The 25,047-nt window shown below is 41.4% G+C and overlaps 1 protein-coding gene across 1 annotated transcript; it reads right to left on the bottom strand.

The window, feature by feature from the left end:
- Positions 1-1,347: 1,347 nt before the first annotated feature.
- Positions 1,348-23,324, bottom strand: FZD4 (frizzled class receptor 4). Its single transcript, XM_089656749.1, has 2 exons — positions 22,409-23,324; positions 1,348-9,565 (listed from the first exon to the last, which is right to left on the bottom strand). Exons 1-2 carry the CDS (start codon positions 22,655-22,657, stop codon positions 8,237-8,239), a joined length of 1,578 nt encoding a protein of 525 aa, XP_089512875.1. The 5' UTR covers positions 22,658-23,324; the 3' UTR covers positions 1,348-8,236.
- Between the last annotated feature and the right edge of the window lie 1,723 nt (positions 23,325-25,047).

Here is a 25,047-nt window from a genome sequence, read left to right as displayed (position 1 = left end):
CATCTGGTGTGAACCATCCCTAAGAAGGACAAAGGGAAAGCGCCTCTAAGTGCAGTAGGACCAAACGATTTATTAACTCAACATAGGGTCACTCACATTTAGTAGCCTAAAGACAGGCTCATCAGATAGTCAGGGACGCCAGATTGTATGGGATGCAAGATGGAAACATCCCTGGCGGGTATCGCCGGGTTACATGTCAGTCCAACTCAGGAGAGGTGATGAAAGTCAGCCACTTACTTCCTGGAGGTCCGTGGACCGCAGCGTTATCGGAGGTGACATCACTCCTGACCAGAATTCATGCGACTAGCCGACTGCAGGGCATGAGCGCTCCTTTCTCAAGGGGGTAAGGCTCGGAGCCTGAGTTATGCACACCAGCCGGAAGAGGACTACAAAGCCCAGCCAGTTCATGCACAAATACAATAATTATATATATAACTACAAAATAAGTTACAATATTGTCAGGAGTGACGTCACCTCCACCAGGTCCATGGACCTTCAGGAAGCAAATTACCTACTTCCATCAACTCTCCTAGGTTGGACTGCCATCTAACCCGGCGATACCCGCTGACGAAGCTTCCATCTAGCATCGCTTACCATCTGACGAGCCTGGCTCTTATATACTAAATGTGAGTGACCCTATGTTGACTTCAATATATCTTTTGGTCCTACTGCACTTAGAGGCGCTTTCCCTTTGTCCTTCTTTGTGTATCATAAAGTCTGCTTCAACTTCAGGAACAAGCTTGCCCCAGTACTAGACCTCATAGACTTTCTCCATTTAATGGACTATCACTTATATCTATAAGAAAACTCTTACCTTCTGCGCCTACCATCCTTATTTTTTTTATTCACCGCCTACATTAACCTCTTGAACCCCACACTAGTGCACTGCAATGCATGTGGTTACAGGGCGCTTGCAAAATTGACAGGTTTATAATTCATGCCATGTCATGTGTACTGCCTGACTACTACCTCTGCAGCTAAAGGGGGAGCAGTTTTGGGGTAGTAAAACCTTGGTTCAACCATGGTGTTTTGCCTCCCCCACCCACAAGTGTGAATGAGCCCTAAGGGCTACAGAGACCCTCCTCTCTATACCATGGAGAAGAGGAAAGGGGGTAGTTTCTGTAGTCCTGTCCTGTGCCCATTGTCCTGAAGCAGTAAAGGGAGTAAACATTGTCATTCTAACAGAAGATGTATATTTTTAGTAAAATCACCGGGTTACATACAGTGAAAACGAAAACCAGTGCAGCCACCACATCTAAGGACTGGTAAGCTGCAATATATTGTGTTTAGATGTGCTTTAAAAACCAAATTCTGGGCTGGGCTCCCACTTCAAACATGACACACGGCTAAGCAGCAAAAAATGTGCTTTTATTTGTTTTAATAAAAAAATTAAATATAAAAATTTGTACAGTGATAAATTAGAAATTTACATATCAATAAAGATATATACAAAATATAACACCCATAAAAAGCAGTGTCTATATTTTCCACAGAAGTTCACAAATTCATGTCTAACATGAGTAGATGACTTGTACCTGGAAGGTCGTGTCCACACGTCAGAAGATGTTTCGTCAGCAGTACAAAGCGCTGAAGGCCTCATTTCCACCTCTGAACAACAATACGCTCTTTAAGTGTCCGCTGGACTTCTAAGGCACAAGAATGTTGGCTCTTTTTAAACTCACACTGATACAGTTGCACAAGGAAAATACAACTCCTACATAAATTACCTTATAAGACCTAAAGTCTAAATCAGCTAAATACATTCCAGGTGCATCAAAACAAAACACGTACAAAGTCTTACAGTTGATTTTCTTTAGAAAGCAGCCACAGCCTGGGTAGAAAAGCCTGTCCCCTGCCAGAGTGCTGTAGAGAAGGCCCTAACTCTCTGTGTGTAAGCAGTGGTCTCTCTGCAGAGGTCTGCCACACCCCAGCTGAGTCAGATCTTTAGTCCTCCAATCAGTAAAGCTCATGCTCCCAGCAGATTTGAAAGCTTTAGGTCTGACTCAGCAGGCAGGAGGGCTTGTTGGACCTCTCCAATGATTGTGCTTGATGCTCCTCTCTTGCAATGCAATCCAGACTGATCAGATTGATGAAAAAACATTATTCATAAATTCTTGTTAGTGGGCACATTTCAGTAAAAACAAAGTATGGGGGAGATTTACTAAAACTGGTGCACACAGAAACTGGGGAAGTTGTGCATAGTAACCAATCAGCTTGTTCAATGAAGCTTTGACAATAAAACCTGGAAGCCGATTGGTTACTATGCATCCAATCAGTAAAGCTCATGCTAGTAGCAGATTTGAAAGCTTTAGGTCTGACTCAGCAGGCAGGAGGGCTTGTTGGACCTCTCCAATGATTGTGCTTGATGCTCCTCTCTTGCAATGCATCCCAGATTGATGAAAAAACATTATTCATAAATTCTTGTTAGTGGGCATATTTCAGTAAAGACAAACTATGGGGGAGATTTAATAAAACTGGTGCACACAAAATCTGGGGAAGTTGTGCATAGTAACCAATCAGCTTGTTCAATGAAGCTTTGACAATAAAACCTGGAAGCCGATTGGTTACTATGCATCCAATCAGTAAAGCTCATGCTCCCAGCAGATTTGAAAGCTTTAGGTCTGACTCAGCAGGCAGGAGGGCTTGTTGGACCTCTCCAATGATTGTGCTTGATGCTCCTCTCTTGCAATGCATCCCAGATTGATCAGATTGATGAAAAAACATTATTCATAAATTCTTGTTAGTGGGCACATTTCAGTAAAGACAAACTATGGGGGAGATTTAATAAAACTGGTGCACACAAAATCTGGGGAAGTTGTGCATAGTAACCAATCAGCTTGTTCAATGAAGCTTTGACAATAAAACCTGGAAGCTGATTGGTTACTATGCACATCTGCACCAGATTATGTGTGCACCCCCATAGTATGTCTCTTCTGCAATAAAAAAAAGTCTGACATTTCTGCTTACACACTTGTTTAACTATTAGGGGTGTATTTTTTGAAAACTCACAGAGCTACTTGTCCTGCAAAACTGCATGTGCAGTCATTCTGTGCAATTCCCAGAAACATTTAATGTTACTAGGCTATTTTCTCTAAAGGTCGGATGCTAATCATTCATAAGAGTAGCATAAATCAGGAAAATACTGCATTATGGCCACATGATGGCACTGACGATGAGAGTAGTTGTTTCATATGATCATCAGCTCCATCTAGTGGCCATAATGTGGTATTTTATTGATTTAAACTCTCCCTATGAATGAATAACATCCGACCTGAAGAGAAAAAAAAGCTTAATAACATTTGATTTTGCCAGCATTTGCACAGAAAAAATTAGCAAGATGAATAACTCAGTGTACACTCCCAGCATGCATTCATGCCAAAAAAGAATATGTTTTCCAAATTAAGAAGATTTTCTCACTGAGACAGGCCCTATACTGTATGCTGCCAGATATATAGATACATAATATACAAAATGCAATTGTAAAAATGAGGAACAGCAAGCACGGAGGTCATACATAAATGACCTTCAGATAAAATGTTTTAATAATAACTATAAAAATATTATACCCACTGAAAACACTCAATAGCTTCCCTTTATTATTGTCATCACATATTATGGGATGCCTAGGCCTTGTTGGTCTTTACTGGCCATCAATCACATTTCTAAAAAGGACCAGGTTGACGTAATAAGCAATTAGTGTAAATTAGGGTAATTAAATTCAATTTGTTAGAAAAAAATCCACAGAGAGTTTTCTGCGTGGTCTGGCTGCAATTTTGATCATAGCTTAGTGGGGCTGTAGAAGATGACCTCACTAAAGAATAAATGGAGGGGACAGAAAGAGGCCATGTTGTGCCTGCACAATCCATGTTGTATGTATTACTGCTCATACTCTGCTGCGGTTTGACAAGGTCATTCATAACATCACTGCAAAGTTTGGCATAGAATACGTCTCTGGCGTAGAGGCCGGGCAGCAAGCAAAATATCCAAGTGGCTCTAAACAGCGGTAGCCTTATACCTGCTGGATGCAGGCAGCACAAGACTTCTACTTTCGATATGGAATCCAAAAATCACTTTAAAGAGAACCAGTCACAGCTGTATATTGGAGTCAGTATAAATGTTATATTACTAATAACATTTGTAGAAAAATGATTCTAAAAAAAGCCGCCAAAAAAGACTCTTTGGTCCTATCCACACTTAACATGTATTGCATTAAGGCAGTCCATTCATTTTGAATCGACTGCCAATGCACCACAATGGATGGAAAAATATACATGACCCTGTTTTAAAAATGCAGCACACTATATATGCACTTTGGTGTGCATTGGACTCTACTGTACAGTGTGTTGGAGTGCTATTCACAATGGATGGCACAGCACTGTACATAGAGTAGGTGAGTTGCCATGTGTTGGTGTAACGTGCATTACTGCCACAAGCATACTCAAAAAAATCAGCTCTGGAGTCTGTACATAATCCACAGAGTTTATTTAATAAAAATCATAGCCATGCTATGAGTAAGGCTTTGTAAGCCAAAACGCGTTAGCTCTTTCCTGTATGCCGTATCACTTGATTTTTAATAATTCTATTCTAAAGATTATGTATTGACTTCAACTCAGACTTTTTTGAGTATCAAGTGGATGGTGCTGACAGGAACTAGGAGGCCGACACCCTCTTCATGATAATATCAGTCAGAAGGTTAAGCTAAGTTCATTTTGTGGTGCCTCAAAGAATAAATGTGAATGGACACTAAATACAAACCTCTCTGGTGGCTCCTAAGTTTGCTTTCTGCAAGAGCTAAACTTCAAGAAGACTCTTCAGTATCCTGATGCCGACACCCCTCACCCCTTACCTATGTGTGCTACAGTTCCTCTGCTAGAGCCCTACATCACTACCATACCATGTAATGCCATAAGAGCCGGCAGATGGAGGCCGTAGCTCCAGAAAAAGCCAGATGGAGGACTCATCACCCACAGGACAGGTATTAAGACTCTTCCTTTGCAGGCTGCTTTTTTAGTGTCGAGTCATTTTAATATAACTTAGCCTTACTCAAGGTATGAGTTGTCTAAATTTCAAACTCCCTGATGCTCCCATATGCAGTGCTATTGTCTTTGGTCCAGTTGTTGCATCTCTCATGGCGGTGTAGACAAACCATGGGTGAGATGCATACTCCCCCAGCTAATGTGATTTTGAGTAAGCCCTCACCGCTCTTTCTATCTGAACAGAAGCTGAAAACTGGAGAGAGCTGATGGCATCTAATGTCAGAAGATGAGGAGCTGCAACTGGAAATCCAAAGTGTGGACAAGGGTACTAGGGAACAGTAGGGATTCTGAAATTCAGACACCTAGTAACCTAGTGAAAGGCTCACTTACATTAATATTACATTTTTATTCAACTGTTTAATTTACCAATATAGGCATCTGTGACAAGTGCTCTTCAGGCCCAGATCTTACCAAAAACATTTTTTTTCTCTGCAGACTACTTACAAATGCAAGACTGGTCTCACCTTATACAGTAGAACCACCAGAAAGTGTGTGATTACATGTAGTAAGTCTGATAAGGGTGTGACTTTCAGCCATGTTTAGTCATTCTATGCCCTTGTCCATTTATCAACATCTCATTCCCATCAGTTTTCATGGCGGTCTAAAGGCACAGTTTTGGATTACACAGTGAAAGCACAATGTTTGCTGTAAGAAAACTGGTCCCCTAAGATAATTCAGGGACAGCTTTGTGAAGACCAAATGTGAGGCTCTATTCACATTTGAGTGTAGCGTTTTTGTGCATTTTGCTACGTGTTTTTATGCACATTTGCAAAGTTTTTGATTGATTTGTTCAGATGTTTTCAGGCTTTTTGATTTCTGAGGTTTTTGTATTAGCCAATAGAGAAAAAATTAATCTGTGACATTAATTGTTGCCATATTTTTCCATGCCAGAAAAACGCTCTTGGTTGAGCGTCAATACTCGCAAATGCGCATGAAACCGCTTGATTTGCGCGCTTACATGTATATCTATGGGAATAAAAACGTGCCAAAAACTCATCAATCTGCCGAATGGAGCTAAAAAGTAGCTCCAAAACATTTTGGAGCTTCAGGCATTCTGCTTCAGGTAACGTGGTGTGGAAATGTGAACCATATCCATAGAGTAATATTGATTTTTTTTCTCCCTGAGCGTTTTGGAGCTTCGAGCTTCGCACCACAAAATGTCTTGGTGTGAATGGGGCCTAATTGTGCATATGTTTAGTTGTACATTGTAGAGGCTTGGGTTGACAGGAGGTGTATCCCTACAGTTAGCAGCTGGCCACCAGCCAAGACATGTGGCCACCATCCTCAAATTTCTGGCTGGGTGTCATTCAATTATTTTTTAGGTGATTCTTAAAGAAACCAATAAAGCAATAGATAATTATTGACTTCTGTTACCACACAGTGCTTACATTTGGCTTTAGCATGTGCCAACTGCCTGATTCTCGTAATTGCTCATTGTTTTTAAATTCCATAAAAGTGGTTTTAGCAGTAGGCTTGGGAAGGAATTTATATAGGAGTTGTCATTTTCTGTATGCTAATATGTTTTTTCTCAACATTTGACCTTATATTTCAGAAAGGCAACACGCAAAGTATACTAAATCTATACACAGTCACATAGCAAATAGTGCATTATTTTTCATTTCTTAAAATCCATAGGAGCCTTGGCTTTCTTCCATATATTTTCATTTATAATGCATTTTGAACTAACCACAGAGAAAAAAACACTGTAACCTCTAATCTATATGGGCATGGTGCTGACAGATGGGGTTCCTACATGTGAAGGTATTCATTATGGCTGTAGGGGCACCAGAAGCCTTTCTATGCACACCATTGGTGCATGGGATCCACAATTCATATATTTGCTTTGCAAAGATCTCATCTTCTGGAATCTATCAGGCTACAAGCACTCTATCCTTTCTATCTATCAGCCCTTCTAGCTACCATCCCTTCTCAACCTTTTCAACACAGAGGAAAACTTGATATAACTTTCTGGTCTCAAGGAACTCCTGCTAAAAATGATTATATCTACAGCTCATGATACATTAGTGTGATGGTCAGTGGGAAAAATGCTCCTTATTCTTGTGGTCATTGGGAAGAATTACCCCCTTACAGATAGCTAAAAAGATCAATGGTGTCAGTGGGAACTTATCTGAGAGACTGAAATTGCTCATTGATCAAGGAACCCCTCTTGAGGAACCCTAGGGTTCCATGGAAGCCTGGTTGAGCAATCAAGTATTATCATAATACATCTCCTATATTGGGGTCTATTCCTTGCATAGTTGAAATTTTGACTTAGGCAGTGCCCCAGGGTGATGGAATAAGACAAGGTTCCCATTGTGCCCATGTCTTCTCAACTACAATCTGATGGCATCAGTACTCTGGAAAAAATGTATAGTGTTAGTATTATGAAAAGTGGCCATGATCATGTAATTGTGGTGCTTATTCTTAGAGGAGGGGCTTATCATAGGGGTTAGGGTGCAGCTTTTTCAGTGACCTAAAATCACATCTGCCCATTGTGCATATCAAGTAGAGTCCTAGCGACTGAATGTTTGTAATACTCCAACTGGGATTTGGTTAGACCAAAATACACAAAAAAAATGAAAACATTTCAGTTCATAAGGCACTACAGAGGTAAACTCTGATTAGTTTCCAGTGTTCAATGGCTCTCACTTTGTCTTTTTCTTAGACTAGTACAATACAGCTGTATCTTTAAATATGTCAAAATATACTTTGGGCCATGCTTATTAGAATGCAAAACATTAGGACATGTGCCCTGAACTTAGCACTGCTCTGTAGACATGTCCCTCAGCCTGTTGTCTTGGAAGTAGCCTTCCAAACTTGTACAAGTTTTAAGACTTTACCACAAATGTAACCTAGAAAGAAAATTTGCTTTCATGCAGCACTGAAATACAAATATGACAGGACCATAAAAGGGCCCAGTGGTTACAAATCACAGAGAGCTGTCATGGGTGGTCAAGTCAAGCTCTGCTTTTCCTGAGGGCATCCACTTTTACATCTAGGCCAACCTTTACATCTTAAAGCAAGGAATAAAGGAAGCCAAATGTATGTTTCCAGCGCACCATTAAACTGCAGAGCGCACATCCTGATAAGGTCTGTAAGGTGAACCAATGGTGTTTGAGGCCTTAGATTTCAGTAACAGCAAATTAGCTTGACTCACGGTAGTGTTCATTTTAAAAAAAAAGACTGCTTGCAACCATTGGCTATACCACAGTTTCGTTCCCTTTGCCTGGTTTTACCCAAGCATCAGCCCTTTTCTTCCTTTTCACTTTCCCCGAGTTCACCAATCTGTTTGAACACTTCTGCCACGTATGCAGCGTCTTGGCAGACCAGATCCACATACCCGATGTGATGCCCACCAGAAGAGACATGAATATCTTGAGCATCTCCACAGCAATGTTGGAGTCATCGGCTGTGTATCGGAAAATGGCCCAATTGGAGATCTCGTAAAAGTAGCAGGCGATCACACAGGTTGCTGGGACAGTGTACAAAACTGAGAAGACACCGATTTTCACCATTAAGCGTTCTAACTTGTCTGTTTTCGTTCCATCTTTTTGAAGGTTGGACCTGATTTTAAATAACGCCACAAGACCGGCTGCTATAAACAGAGTACCGATCACCAAGTAAGTGAAAAGTGGGGCTACTACGAAACCAGTGAGGGCATCAATGTTTTGGTTGCCAACATAGCAAAGACCCGTCAGCTCATCCGCGTCAACAAGTCTCATGATCAAGATGACTATTGTTTTTACGGCTGGAATCGCCCAAGCAGCAATGTGGAAGTAGGAGCTGTGCATCTCTATAGCTTCATGTCCCCACTTAAGGCCTGCTGCAAGGAACCAGGTCAGTGTCAGAATCACCCACCAGATGGAGCTAGCCATTCCAAAAAAGTACATGAGCAAGAAAATGATAGCACATCCTGTGTTTTTTAGCCCTTCCTGGATGAGAACGGGTGCCGAAGCCTCCCCAAACTCACAGGATATTCTGTCTCGGCCCACAATCAATCTCACAATATAGGCAATGCTATAAATATTGTAACACATGCTCAGGAAGATGATAGGTCTCTCAGGATAGGAAAAACGAGATGAGTCAATCAAAAAAGTGAGCACTGTGAATGCAGTGGATAAAAAGCACAAGCTGGCCCACACGGTCATCCAGATGTCAGTAAATTCCTTGGACAAGCGGCTATAGAGACCTGCATCATAACCGCACTTCAAGACACAGCTCATGCTTCTCGAAACCCAGGTGTACTGTTCGGAGTTCGGACCCATGGCAATGCACTCTTCCCCGGGTTGCACAGATGTCTTGCTGTGCATTGGGACCTCCTCATCTCCAGGGCCTTCCATGCACATGTGATTATGATCATTCTGGGGTGGAAATTTGCTACAGTTCAAACTTTCTGGCCAAGCAAATCCAAATTCTTTGAGGACAGGCTCACACCTTCTCTTGACGGAAAGGCACATGCCACCACAGGGGCCGATGGGGATGTTAATTTTCTCCGTACACATTGGAACGTACACAGAACACAGGAAAAACTAAAAAAGAAATGAAAAAAACATGGGATTAGGGTGCATGAAAAATTATTACAGATTGAGGTGTAAAAGAGGTGGGAGCTCCAGTGTAGTTGACACACTGATGTAATATCTTACACACCCATCTACAAATGTATATACAGTATTTATTATATATAAAAACATGAAATATGGATAATGCAAAAGATAACAAAAAACTGGAATGTATGCATGCACAATATTTTCAATTTCAGAGTGTTTGCATTAAAGGAAGATACTTTAAAGTGGTTCTAAAGGCATATTTTTTTTACCTTAACACATTCTATGCAATAAGGTAAAAAAAACCTTCAGTATGCAGCTCCCCACCCAGTCCTCCCTCATGGTTATTTGAGCCCGATCTCGATCCAGCGATGTGCACGAGAGCAGCAGCTGCTCTCCCTTCCACACTGGCTCAGAGACAGCAGCGGGAGCCATTGCTCCTGCTGCTGTCAATTACAGCTAGTGAAGAGAGAGGAGGGGGTGGGGCTGAGCAGCGCTCTCTGTTTCTACAGACACACAGAGCGGAGCTCGAGAGCACGAGTAGAATTTGGTGGTGGGGAGGAGTCAGGAGCACCGGTGGGGGATCCGAGAAGAGCAACGTCGGGGCTGCTCTGTGCAAAGCCATTGCACAGGGCAGGTAAGTATAACATGATTGCTATTTTAATTTTAAAAATTGAACCTTTAAAGGAGAAGTACCGCCAAAGTTTTTTTTGACTGTACTTCTCCTGTGGATCACAGGTGTGCAGTTTGTTCTGCATTCCTGTGACCGATTTTCAGATGACACCAAGCCACCAAGCTGAAGCCCACTGTCGGCTGACATCACTCAGCTGGTTGAGGCTGGGGAAAGATCCCGACTTTAAAGTTGGGATCCACCCCAGAGTCTGGAGCAACAGCTGGCTCAGTCTCTCTGCAATCTGCTAAGAGCCTGAGCCAGCTGCTCCCCTCCAAAAGCCCAATGCTCCAGTGAGCTCGGGGGAGGGCAGAGCAGAGCAGAGAGCGAAGGAGCGGTAACTGACAGTCACTGCCCTCTGATCAGAGCAGCTGTGAGAACCCAGCAGTCATGTGATCGCTGAGTTCTCACCCTTAGAGCCGGCGGGGGACAGATGAAGCATCCACCTAGGTAAGTATCATTTTTTTTTAAAACTACTTCCCTTTTAATATCACTTTAATTCTGTTATAAGTTTAGATCAAGGCTACATTGAAGCAGACATAATTAATTATATTTCTGACAGGCAGGCAGGATAAATGTATTTATTTCAGGTACTTATGTAGCGCCATCAATTTACACAGCACTTTACATATATATTGTACATTCACATCAGTCCCTAACTTCAAGGGGTGTACAATCTAAGGTCCCTAATTTACATTCATACATACACATACTAGGGCCAATTTAGACAGGAGCCAATTAACCTACCAGCATGTCTTTGGAGTGTGGGAGGAACCCAGAGAAAACCCACACAGGCACAGGGAGAACATGCAAACTCTAGGCAGGTGGTGCCATGGTTGGGATTCGAACCAACGACCCTAGTACTGCCATGCAGAAGTGCTAACCATTTAGACACTGTGCTGCCCAATAAATGCTTGAATTTGATTTGGTATCAGACCCTTGCAGTCTACTGTACAGTAGAGCTCAAAGAGGGGGAGGGAAAAACAGCACAAGGAGCAGATCAGGTATTCAGCTACGCATGCTAATAGTAGGAGACAGCATAGTGACAGAGATAAGCATATCAATGTACTGTTTTTCTTTTCACTGTCCAGTCAGAGTAGGGGTGGGAAGGAGACCTGTAAATAACTGCAACTAAGGTCAAAATCACCTACCCCCCTCCAGGATTGTACTGTGTGACAAAGCTGTGTAAATCTCAGGACTGGATGTACAAAAATACGAATTATTTGGTAAGTAAAACAGTTCTCACACTGTAAATGTACATCATCTCTATTTTCCTGGAGTTCATCTGTAAGGAAGGATCAACTTAACAGGTAGAGGGCCTTTGTGACTCTAGGTAAGTGAAGATGTAGGGGTCCAAAATGCAAAGATCTGGATACAAACTATCCCAACTGTATTTTTTCCTCAATTACCCATAAAACTGGACAACTTGTTTCAAGGGTCTTAGGGTGCCCCTCCATAAAAAATCTAAATATGTTATACATAAGTCTACAAACATAATTAGGAACCCCCCCATAAAACACACTGGACAATTTATGGCCTCATGCACACTGGGCATCAGGCGTTTTCTGCAGAACCAGTAAACTCTCCAGCATGTTATCCAAGGTGTCCATGCACACTCAGGCTTTTATCAGCATTTTTAGGCAGGAAAAAACCAACCTCAGAACTACAGTGTTTGAAGAGGAGATAAACGTGGTAAAATGCATAAGATGCAGCAAAACGCAACTATCTGGCGTATTTTTGATCCTCGATGTAATTAGGCAATATTATTGGACACTGGAAATTTTTGCTAAAAAACTGCTAACGTGACAAAACGCTAATGCAATAATGCAGCAAAACCCACGTTTTCAATGCCACATTCTATAGCTAACGCTAATGGCATTTTTATAACGTCCTGTGTGCATGAAGCCTAACGCATTACTAAGCAACAAAAACCCCAAACAAACATGAAACAGCTTGTCTCCGGGTCTTTCAATATTGGCGTTCCTACACTTTCACTTACCTAGATACAAATTTGATAGATTGTTTAGGCCGGCTCCCAGATGACAAAGTTTAGGTAAATCTAAAACAGATGATATGATGATATCAACTTGTAATTTGTATGACAATCTCAACAGTCATATATCCGGGTAAAGATAAAAATACAAAAATATACAAAAAAAATGTATATTTTCCTGTCCACAGAATAATACATTATTTGACAACAGCATAATTACAGAAACTGTCTATACATGCTACAAAGAAACAGACGAAAGGGATGATTTACTAAAGTCAAACAAAATGTTCTCTTTGTAAGGGAACCTTCCCCAGAGCTTAGTGAATGTGGTGACATTTCACTTTGCAAATACCCAAAAAATAACAAAAAACAGCATTTTTGGCTTGCACATGATTGGATGGTAGAAGTCAGAAGAGCACTACCTCATTTACTGGGGAAAATTCCCTTGCAAAGTGCAATTCCGTTGCAAGGGGAACAGCCTATTTGCCTTTAGTAAATCGACTCCAAAGCTTTGACCTGTATCAAATACTACAAAAAAAGTTTCACCAAACCTTTTCACTTTTCAAGTAACCCAGCCTGGTACTCATCTTTTCAGTGACATTTTGTTTGGCAAACATAATACCGGCTCTCTTTAACCTGAGAGGAGCTCAATCCATTGAAAAGGCTGAGTTTAGAAATGTAATACAAGAGCTAATGTAAACGAAATACTTTCCTAATCAAGCCTGGGGTAAACACCAGTAAGAGCTCCTGGCGCACAATGATTTATTTTATATTCAGGCCTGACCTTTCAACTTCCAAGCAATTTTGCTCCCAACCTATCTCCTAGACTTGGAGTTTTGTTAATCCAATGTATCATAAACTGTTTGCTTTTCTTGATTAACTGCTGTGAATTATCATGTAGCTTATCAGCAATCTTCCCACCCATAGGTAAACCCAGTAGACAGACTCCATCTGGAAATCTTTCAACTGCCTCTTTGTTAAAACTTCCCTCTCTCCCCTCCACAGTCTCAATACTCACTTTCTTTTCATTTCGCTGTCTTTAAGCAATTATCACCGAGATCTCACTAATGTGGAATTCAATATGCCCTGTGTTTTTTTTGTTTTTGTTTTTTTTTTAACAAGCTGAAATTAGCAGGTTTCCTAATCAGTCTCCCACAACTGAAAAAAGGAGGGGAAAAAAAAATGAAGAAAATGACAAGTAAATAGATCAGCCCTCACATTCCTGTGGAGCAGCTTGTCACTCTTACAAAGAGCTGAAATCCTTATATCAACAATGCATGCAAAGTGTCAAAGTGGATCTCCTTGCAGCCAACCATCCACAAACCTGGAGCCAAAAATCATCGCTAGGTTGCACCAGTGGTTGGCAAAACTGAATCGTCCTTAAATGTTATTGTGTGCTGAAATATTCCAAATAGGGATTGTGCAATCTCTTCAATCATACAACAAAAAAAAATGGAGTTATTATTTTTAGACAGGATTTCTAAAGCACCAACAATTTGTGCAACTCTTTACAATCTAAAGGGGGGCAACACAGTTACAATACAATGAAAAAAAATACAAGAGGGTTAAGAGGGCCCTGCTCATAAGAACTTACAGTACAACCTAATAACGTGGGGCAAGTGGTACAAAAGATAATAACTGTTGGGGATGAGCTGATGGAAGAGTGAAAAGTTCATTTGATAGTTGGAGGTGTGATAGGTTTCCCTGAAGAGATGAGTTTTCAGGGATCGCCCAAGGTAGTCACAGTAGGAGATAGTCAGACAGATTGAAGTTGAGAGTTCCAGAGAATGGTAGGGGCTATGGAGAAGTCCCGGAGACAAGCGTGGGAGGAGGAGACAAGAGAGCTTGAGAGCGGGAGGTCTTGGCAGGAGCAGAGAGGATGGTTTGGGTGATATTTGTAGACAAGATTGGTGATGTAGCTCAGGGCAGAGTTGTGAATGGCTTTGCAAGTGACAATCTTCATTGGCTATAACTTAAGTTAATAAAGGTGCAAGCATTCTCAGTCTTCATACTGGCCAAAGGGATCTAAGTTGTCCAGAAAGCTTGCATCCTTAATAACTTAAAGCGAAACTGAAGTCCAACGTCCCTCACGATGCTTCTACCCAGCTTCTTCTAGATGGCAAGTTCTGGCCATCTTCATTGGCCAGCATGGGCATTACAAGTCCCTTAGGCAATAAAAGGTATAAATGAAGCTGCTATTTTTTTCGACTTTTCAATGGCTAGCATCGTGCTCTACTTCTGCTAGTTTGTACAACCAAAATGAATGAGGTGCATGCCAAACAAAGAGCCGATAACAGTATGCTCCAATCAGAACTGAAAATTAAAGCAAACCTGTGATTTGACCATTCATGACAACTCAATAGGTGATATCCCCAGTGATATATACTTACCTTTCCTTCACTCTCTCACAACTCCACTCAACCTCAGAAACCAAAGGAAAAATCAAGTCCTTTTGAGTATGGAGAATCATCTAACATTCAGAGCCAAACAATGGGCTGTTCACTTTGCAAGGGAGTTTCCAATTTGCAAGGGAATCTTCCCTTACTATAATGTATTTATTTATTTATTACAGGTACTTATATAGCACCATCAATTTACGCAGGGCTTTGCATATATATAGTACATTCACATCAGTCCCTAACCCTCAAGGGGCATACAAATTTAAAGTCCCTAACTCACATTCATACATATACATACTAGGGCCAATTTTGACAGGATCCAATTAACCTACCAGAATGTCTTTGGAGTGTGAGAGGAAACTGGATTACCCAGGAGAAACCCACACAAGCAGATGGAGAACATGCAAACTCCAAGCAGGTGGTGCCATGGTTGGGATTTGAACCAACAACCCTAGTACTGCCAGGCATAAGGGCTAACCATTTAGCAACTTTGCTGCCCATGTGATGAACATTCACTTCGCAGAGGATACCCAATCTGGTGCAGAAATTTTTTTTTTAAAAGCTGTATTTTTGCTTGCACGTGATTGGATAATGAAAGTCAGCCAAACGTCATCTTATTCACTAAGCTATGGATATTTCCCTTGCAAGGACAGCTATGTTAGAGATGAATTCTCTAAGTAACTGGCAGCCAGTTGAGGGACTGACAAGGAAGTAGTAACGAAAAAAAGAGGTGGATGAAGGGTAGACCACGTTAGAGAGTGTTACAATTGTCAAGCCAAGATATGGCTTGGAGGACATGCTCTAGCAATTTAGTTGTATCACGTATGAGGAAGGAGTGAATGTGAGACGTGTTCAAGATGGAGACAACAGGAAGTGGTTAGTGGGTGATTGGAGCTTGGAGATATGATCTTGTTGTTGCCAACAGTAATCATTTCAGGGGAATAACAGAAGATAGTGAAAAAGTTACATATTTTGTTTTATTGATAAGAGAGTGAAAGAGCATGAAATCTGAGAAAGCAGACACTCCGTAACTGTAGGGGAGTTAGATCAGAAAACAAAGGATTGAGTATCATGATTAAAGCCAAATATGCCAGTCAGCTGGCTATTACCATGGATAAAGATGAAAAAAAGAACGGGTTCATAAACAGAACCTTGTGGAACCCCAACCAACAAAGGGCAAAGGGAGTAAGTGTGCAAATATGAAACACTCCAAGTCCCTCAAAACAGATAACCTGCATTTTGCTAATGTTCACAAAATCTTGGCTGCTAAACTTTCTGCCTTCAGATAACTATCTAAAACCTGTCATCCGTACCCTGCAGCTTAGCATTTCCTAATGACAGTCTTAAAGGATCCAGGAACCAGGTAGTAAATATAAACTTTAATCTTAGACTGAAAACTTTCTGCTCTTGGGTGTTTGTTACTGCTTCAGTGCAGGAAAGAATTGTATGCTGCAACGGAAAAGGATAAGGAAAGTGGACAATAACCAATTGTTTTGGTTTTTTTTGGTTCATTATGAGGTTTTTAAATGTTATGTTATAAGGGTCATTGTAGATTTCTTTCACTTATAAAGAGGTCAGGCAACAGTTTGAAATCATTTATGGTGATGTTATAAGTTGTTGGGTCATATTTGAACCTTTCTCTTTCACAATCTTAGTTTTGTTGGGAAACATGTATACAATAGTAGAACAGGCCTAAATTGTGAAAACTCACACAAACACACACCAAAGCTGGATATACGTGTGGCAATTTTCAGTTAATTTCAACCACTTTCATTCCACAGGGAATTGCAGATATGATCTGTACTGAAAATTGGTCTGTTGAGTTCAATCAGCGACCAAAATTTGGTCAATTGTGAAGTCACAGCCGGCCATAAATTGAGACCTTCAATACAGTTTCTTAAAAGCTGGATAAAAATGAAGGCAATATCTATCAGATTTTTTCCAAAAGGCAATTTCAACCACAAGAAGTTGGCAAATCCAATCCTATGCTCTTGTGGTTGGTCAAAACTAGAATTTTATGTCTTTGAATACTTTGCATTTGACTTCCTAACCAATGACACCTCAAAGCTTCTAATTCACTCGCTAGTCGTCTCTTGCCTTGCCTACCTCAACTCACTCTTCATTGGATTACCTTTACATAGGCTATCCCCACTTCATGTAAGCTGCTGCCAGAACCGTCCACCTTACCAACCGTTCAGTGTCTGCTACCCCTCTCTGCCAATCCCTTCATTGGCTGCCACTCACCCACTGAATTAAATTCAAAGTACTAATAATAACTTACAAAGCCAACCACAACTCTGCCCCTTGCTACATCACTAACCTGGTCTGTAAAAACTAACCAAATCGTTCTCTTCAGACCTCCTGCTCTCTAGCTCCCTTGTCACCTCTTCCTATGCTTGCTTGCAGGACTTTTCCTGAGCCTCTCCCATCCTCTGTAACTCCCTACCCCAATCTGTCCAGCTATCTCCTACTCTGTCCACTTTTAGGTGATCCCTGAAAACCCACCTCTTCAGAGAAGCCTATTCCACTCAACAACTGTATTTCCGCTTTCTCCTTCAGCTCATCCCCCGCAGTTATTACCTTTTGTATCACTTGACCCTCCCATTTAGATTGTAAGCTCTAAGGAGCAGGGCCCTCTGATTTCTCCTGTATTTAATTGTTTTGTAACTGTACTGTCTGCCTTCATGTTGCTAAGCACTGTGCAAATGGTTGGTGCTATATAAATCCTGTATAATAATAAGAGGAAGAGGAATGAGAATAATAGTAACTAAAGGTTTGATCTCTCTCTATCAACTGGCATGTGTACAGTTAGCTTTAACATTCACTCTTGGAAGAACTAAGTAAAGAATATGTTCCCCCCTGTGCCCTTCTCCGCATTTGTTTGCTATTTAAGTACAGGTGCACTTTAATAGGAACACATGTTACTAGCTAGTCTATTAGAACTTTAGACTACATGCGTCTAAACATTACAGCTATAGACAGACACACACTTAAAACTTCTAACTATTTTTAACTGGAGAGTGATGTCCTGTACTTACTAACTATAGGCTGATGGCCTAGACTTGTCAAGCGCATACTGCTTCAGAATGTAAAGAACACTTTCTAACAAGTACGGTATATAACACATTAAATGACTTTAGCATGAATGATCAACTGCATACATTTTATAGATTTGCATCTCAATATTACTCCAAGGTCAATCCATCCAAAACTAATGTTTTGTGAATTCATGATTAGATTCTAAACCTCTAAGGTCTCTTGGGAATTCTGGTGCTTAGATTTCAGCTCTCAAGTTCCCAGGTTTGCAGCAGCAGTTATTAAGGGGGTCTCACGTTCCCTTCTGGAATTTAGATGTATTTTGTGGAGAGGAGGAACACAGAAATGTGGCCAAGGACAACCAAAACCCTAAGGCTGATAGGATCAAAATGGTTTGATAGATATTTTGAGCCTCCAGGATATATTCGGAGGAATATTTTATATATGTCATTATTGAGTTGACAACATTTTTGGAGGGTTGTTCACATTCACATGGATGGGGTAGCACAGTGGCTAAATGGTTAGCACTTCTGCCTGGCAGTACTAGGGTCGTCGGCTCAAATCCCAACCACGGCACCACCTGCCTGGAGTTTGCATGTTCTCCCTGTGCCTGTTTGGGTTTCCTCCAGGTACTCCAGTTTCCTCCCACACTCCAAAGACATGCTGGTAGGTTAATTGGCTCCTGTCTAAATTGGCCCTAGTATGTGTAAGTTAGGGACCTTAGATTGTACATCCCTTGAGGGTTAGGGACTGATGTGAATGTACAATATATATGTAAAATTGACAGTGCTATATAAGTACCTATAATAGTATGTTGTCCTTTATCACATGTTTTTTTCTTTTCCGCCCCTTTATGCTATTACCCCTTTCATGTCATCTTAACTCTCACCATAAGAAATCCAAGAACCCTTTTAATGAGATCTTGCCTCTGGAGATTCAACAGATTAAAGAAGTCACACTCCTACCAAACTCCACCTGCGACTGAAATATCGCTCCCCGGGATATTTGCCTTTTCAAAAATGAATGACTGGCTATTCTATTATCATATAAAACAATGAAGTTGCTTTACTAAAACTGGAGAGTGCAAAATCTGGTGCAGGTCTTCAAAGAAACCAATTACCTTCCAGCTTTTTTTTTTGTCAAAGCTTAATTGAACAAGCTGAAGTTAGAAGCTGATTGGCTACCATGCACAGCTGCACCAGAGTTTGCACTCTCTAGTTTTAGTAAATCAGTAAAAAATTTAGTAAATGTCTATTAATTATTGATGAACAGTAATGCAAATTCAGTTGAAACTTAAATTATTTCCTACTTGCACCTATTTAGTCTCCTTTTGGAATGGTATATTTAGTGTAAACAGTTGCTGACAAAGAAGTCCATACATCTATTGGTAGACGTGGTAGACGGTAAACTGAAGGTACAGCTTGAACTGCTACTTGTTTACATTAATGAGGAATGCAAATGCAATGTTTCATTCTGGCTGTGAGGGCAATTCAACTGACAATCCAGCCATGACAAAGCGAGAGCATGCTATGACCAACCTAGAGTAAATGTGCTGCTAAACTATTAAATTAACAATTATTATACAGGATTTATATACAATGGCCAGTCCTGAAGTCACCTACATCTTACAAAGTCATAAGGGTAACCAAGTCAGCAAACTAAGTTCAGCAGAATAACTCATGGCATTAGTGTTGGTCAAAGACTAACAGCAGTTAAAGCAGTCAATGCAAACATGAGAAGGTGTGTTAATTATTAACAAGAAAAATGTCTGTTTAATGGTAAAATTAATAGTAGTTTCTCAGATGACTCATACTATGGGAATTCCTCCAGGAAAAAAGAAGTAATTCAATAATATTTGAAAACATATTGATAGTAATAATAATATTTAAACAAAATGTATTTATCAAAGCTCATTCTATCGTAAACGAATGCATAATCAGTTTCTGGTATACAGTATGTTAGATATACAAGGTAGTTTCTTATGGTTCAAATCCCAACCACGGCACCACCTGCCTGGAGCTTGCATGTTCTCCCTGTGCCTGTGTGGGTTTCCTCCAGGTACTCCAGTTTCCTCCCACACTCCAAAGACATGCTGGTAGGTTAATTGGCTCCTATCTAAATTGGACCTAGTATGTGTATGTATGAATGTGAGTTAGGGACCTTAGATGGTACACCCCTTGAGGGTTAGGGACTGATGTGAATGTACAATACATATGTAAAAAGCGCTGCGTAAATTGATGGCGCTATATAAGTACCTGAAATAAATAAATAAAAAACTCTCAGGGAGCCTGTGATGAATGATTTGCACTTGAGTTCCCATGTGTGGCCACCTGCTTCAGCCAGGGTTAAGGAAGCCCCACTATACCTGTGGGGTTTTGCATTTACTATACCATACGGAGAAGAAAAAATAGGAACGAGACCATTAGGAGAGGGCTGATGGATCTGGAACTAAAGAAAAGAAAAAACACTGAACCTCTGTGCCATTGCCACTACCAAAGCCACCAATGCAGCTACCCAAAAATAAGAGGAGACAGTGAGGGATTCAACATCGACCATAAACCAAGAGTTCTCATTTAGCAACTTGTAGATCTGCAAAGAGTTGTCAAGAGATAGATGGACCTATGATTGTCATGAGATGCCAAAACAGTTATGATTTCCAGAGACTTTTATAGTTTTCTTAGGAAATGCATCAATGGTAAAAACGTGTCAACTTTACCACTTCACTATGTGTTTACTGCAATATGCTGCATTTTAGGGATCATTCACACCTATGCATCTGAACGCACACATTAGAACACAAGAAAATAATTTAGCCCTCCAGTTGGTGCTAGTTTACATTTGTGCAATGTGCAATGGCCAAAAATGTTCCAATCTGGGTGTGTCTGTGTTTATAGGACTGAGCCATTTTTTAGCCATTGTAAACCTCTCGTAGGAGAGATTGGTTGACAGGCACAACATCATATTAAAAAAACGCATGTTACATGCGTTTTTCAGCTGCTCCTGAAGTCTTTTGCCCTCCTGCACACCTGAGCAATCTGAAGTGTGTTTCCAGAAGTGCTTCAACACTCAGATATCCATGTGCTCAGATACAGGAGTCTCTCTGGCGCATAATCACACTTTTTTGGACCCATTTGATTTCAATGGGAGCACCTGAAAAACAAGAGTAAAGCTTTTTTTCATGTGATTTTGGACCCAACAACCATCTCCTCCCCATAGTATGTAGATTTTTCCATTGGCTAAAGCAAAAACACTCAAGTCTGAAACACACTGAAATGAGTGAAAATAAATGCACACTGAAGTGTGAATCCAGGCTTGGGGCCAAAATTGCAATTCCCAAAAAACCCCCTGTACTTTTTCTGAATGTTGACAGCACATTGCTCAGATGTGAACGGACACAATAGAATAACATGGAAATCTGAGTATTGAGCATTAACGCACTTCTGGGCCTACTGATTCCAACAGCAGCACATGGAAACATATTCAAGACGTGCATTTATGTATGGTACAAAGAATAAGCATCTTAATAAAAAAAAGCATAAATATTTTTACAGAAAGGTGTGAATTCAGCCTTAGCCTCTGTTCAATTTTAGTAAGTGCTTATGGAACACTTACACAGATTTATTTTTGCATGTGTATGCAAGCTGCTGGGTTTGAGCTTACTAAAATATAAAAAAGATGCTTCCATTAAAGTCTATGGGGTCAAAAACATGCAACACAGCTCCAAAAAAGCTCATGTACTTTTTCCAGCTCCAAGCTACGGAGCGCAGAAATGTGAACAGCCTGTATTGAAAAGAACAGGATCCCTATTGCTGATCATTGTCGCACATCAGTTTAAACACACAAACATGTGCAAAACCACTCAGGTGTGAATGGGGGCTTAACTTGCATTTAAAAAAGCAGCAGCAAAACTCAGAAACATGCAGCAAAAGACGCAATATTTTATGATGCAAGTCCATCTTAAGGCAAGGTTCACATCTCTCCTGAGGATCCGCAGAAACGCACCACAATCCATTTAACATTATTTCCTATGGGTCCCATTCACATCTATGCAGTTTCCTGTTTTTGGATACGGTGCAGGGACTTTTTTTTGCACACAGCATGTAGCATTTTTGGCTCAATAAACTTCTCTGGAACTGCATCAAAAACAGGACTGTAGACTAGGTTCACACCTATGTGGATTGCTGTTGATATGTTTTTGACATTTTTTGACATGGATTTGGTGTTTTTGATGCATTTTGCATTTTTGGGAGCAGTCTGCTGTGATGCAGGAGAAATCTGCAAAAAATGCAGCGTTGCTTTGTTTCTAACGCATTTCCATTGAGATCCATGGAACCCAAAATTCAACCTGCTATGAGCAAAATAGTCCCCAACCATTTCCAAAAAAGGCACCAGTTGAAAATGCACAGATGTGAACATGACCCACAGGAAATCATGTTAATTGGACTGTAATGTGCTTCTACAAAAATGAAAACGCACCACAAAATGCATAGGTGTGAACGTAGCCATACATCATTTTTTTGGTGCCTTTTTGGTAAGGTTTTGTGGTTGACAATCAGTCTCCTGCCACAAAAAAAAGCAGAAGCATGAAAATGCATCAAAAAAGTGCAGCAAAATGTATCAACCACACACATAGATGTGAACCTAACCTACATCAAGTCTTGACCCCCCCAAGTTTTGGTACCCCACTTCTTCCACTGTGGTCCTCTAAATGATTCTTGCCAGATACCCACCTGTAGCTGGCTGGAGCACCCATACTGGATGAGAGGGGTGAAGGTGGTGAGCTGAAGCTCCGCATCGGTCTGAAGCTCATGTCCCACCAGGTTGGGCATCTTGGTTACATTGTAGCCCAGGTTCTGGCACATGGAGATCCTGATTGGGTCGCAGCGCCTCTCCTCTTCTTCCCCAAAGCTGTAGACCTCCAGGGCCAGGCAGCACAGGGCAGGCAAGTAGAAGAGAAGCGACCACAGCATAGAGCCCATCTTCCAAGCCCACCGATCCTGGACAACATGCAACAACTGCCAGACAAATCACCCAAAAAATATTGGCCAAGTCCTCTTCAGCAGACCGATCCAGGCAGCCTGTAATGCTGCAGAACCCAACAAAACCCTTTAGAAAGTTCTTGGATGGTGGGACTGCTCTTCAGCCCTGGTAGTCAGATCCTGGATGGTCAAACCACTAGCCGATCAGATGCTGCAGAAGCCGACAAAACCCTTTAGAAAGTTCTTGGATGGTGGGACTGCTCTTCAGCCCTGGTAGTCAGATCCTGGATGGTCAAACCACCAGCCGATCAGATGCTGAAGAACCCAACAAAACCCTTTAGAAAGTTCTTGGATGGTGGGACTGCTCTTCAGCCCTGGTAGCCAGATCCTGGATGGTCAAACCACCAGCCGATCAGATGCTGAAGAACCCAACAAAACCCTTTAGAAAGTTCTTGGATGGTGGGACTGCTCTTCAGCCCTGGTAGCCAGATCCTGGATGGTCCTACCACCAGCCGATCCACAAGTAACCCAAGAGAAGTTTGTAGAAGTTTGTAATCCTGGGGTGTCAGGCAGTGCTGTAGAACAATGGTCAGCCTCCAGATTGCAGAGCTGTCTAGCTGCTCTCTCCTGCAGGTTGACTGGCTGATCTAGCCGGCTCTGCGCTGCTCCTGACTTGTACAGAGAGAGGAGGAGGCAGGGGAGGGATGGATGGAGGCTGAGACTTGCTGCTCCCAGGGTACGGTATCCATTGAGGCTCAGATCAGCCAAAGGATCTCATGTTTCCTTCTTCTGTAAAAGCTACAATCTTCTTTCATTAACTCCTCCAGCGCCAAGCTGACCTGTCCTCCAGAAAAACAAGGGAGGAAGCCTCCCCAAGCCCTGGCCTCCCATCTGACCTGAAGGGTTAACGAGGCTTCCTCTGCTGCTAAAAGGGAATTTCTCTCTAGAGATTTTCACACTGGTATCAGATAAACCCTACAGACTGTAATTTAGGGATTCCTAAGGATTTTGGTCTAGTGTTGGTGTGTTTGTCCTGGACTCGAGTTACACTGTGTGAAAGGGCACCGCTGGCTGCTTTTACTGGAGGTCAAGCAGGGAATTCACACTGTCCCCACTATGAAGACCTAGAAAGATGGTCATTAGGTTGCGTGCAGGCGCAGTATGACCGTTCCACTGGTTTTTCATTCTGTCGTTCTGTGAACATGCTGCTCTTTTTTGCTGGAGTGTGCGTAAACTCAGTTTACACCTACGGCCATGTTCACACATGAGCGTTTTACAGATTGAAGCTTAAAAACACTCAACAAGCAAAAAACCTATTGTTTTCAATAGCCCTTGTTCATATTTCAGCGTCCTGTCGCTTGTAGCAAAACGCCTGTCGCTCAAAAGAGTACATGAGCTACTTTTCAGGCAGAATCTTTTTGTCCCCATAGACTTCAAGGGAAACGCCTGGAAAGCACAACATGAGTTTATAACAGGGGCGGACTGACCATTTGGAAACTCGGGCGCTGCCAGAGGGCCCGGGGTCAGTAGGGGGCCCCATGAGATGCCCCTGGTACCCTTTTCATAGGCTTTTTTGAGTTTGGGCAAGGACACAGGGGCCCCATGATCCCTATTGCCCAGGGGCCCCATAAGTTGTCAGTCCGCCCCTGGCTTATACCGAGCATTTTTTTTTTAAGCACTTTGTCACACATTTTCTGCTCAAACAGCAGCTCTCAGCCCCTTTTTCAGCAGTACTCCACACCTTTTAGTTGAAAAGCACCTGAAGAAAACACTTGACAAAAGCTGCAAAAACATGCAATTCTTCTCCAAAAAATGCTTAAAATGTTTTTTAAAATGCTTGAAAACGTGACTTTTTGTGCAAGTAGCCTGTGCAATTTGAAATGTGTGTTCTGAAGCACTTCAATGCTCAGTGTCAAAATTCCTACTATATTCAAGTGTGTCCATTCACACCTGAGTGTTGTGTGGTTTGAAAAAGTACATAGGCTCATCTGGGGCAAAGTTGCACATTTTTGCATGATTTTTTTTGCATGATTTTGCACCCTTCTCCTGGTAACTAGTTTTATATTGGCTAAAACAAAAACGCTCATAACACCAGGAAAATGCATGTACAAACACACAAAGTAAGGTCTAAAATCATTTAATAACATTCATAGTTAAAACAGAATGGCGCATTAAACTATTAAACCCAAAACAAAATATATTATTAAATAATGATATATTATTACAATATTATATATTATAAATGTAATATATGTGGGCAGCACATTGGCTAAATGGTTAGCATATCCACCTGGCAGCACTAGGGTCGTTGGTTCGAATCCCAACCACAGCACCACCTGCCTGGAGTTTGCATGTTCTCCCTGTGCCTGTGTGGGTTTCCGCTGGGTACT

The sequence above is a fragment of the Staurois parvus genome, unplaced genomic scaffold, assembly GCF_062004578.1.
Source record: "Staurois parvus isolate SC_StPar_1 unplaced genomic scaffold, SC_StPar_1.0 ptg000027l, whole genome shotgun sequence".
Lineage (NCBI taxonomy): Eukaryota > Metazoa > Chordata > Amphibia > Anura > Ranidae > Staurois > Staurois parvus.
Note: the sequence above shows the minus strand (reverse complement) of the source record. Positions and strands in the feature narration are given on the sequence as shown.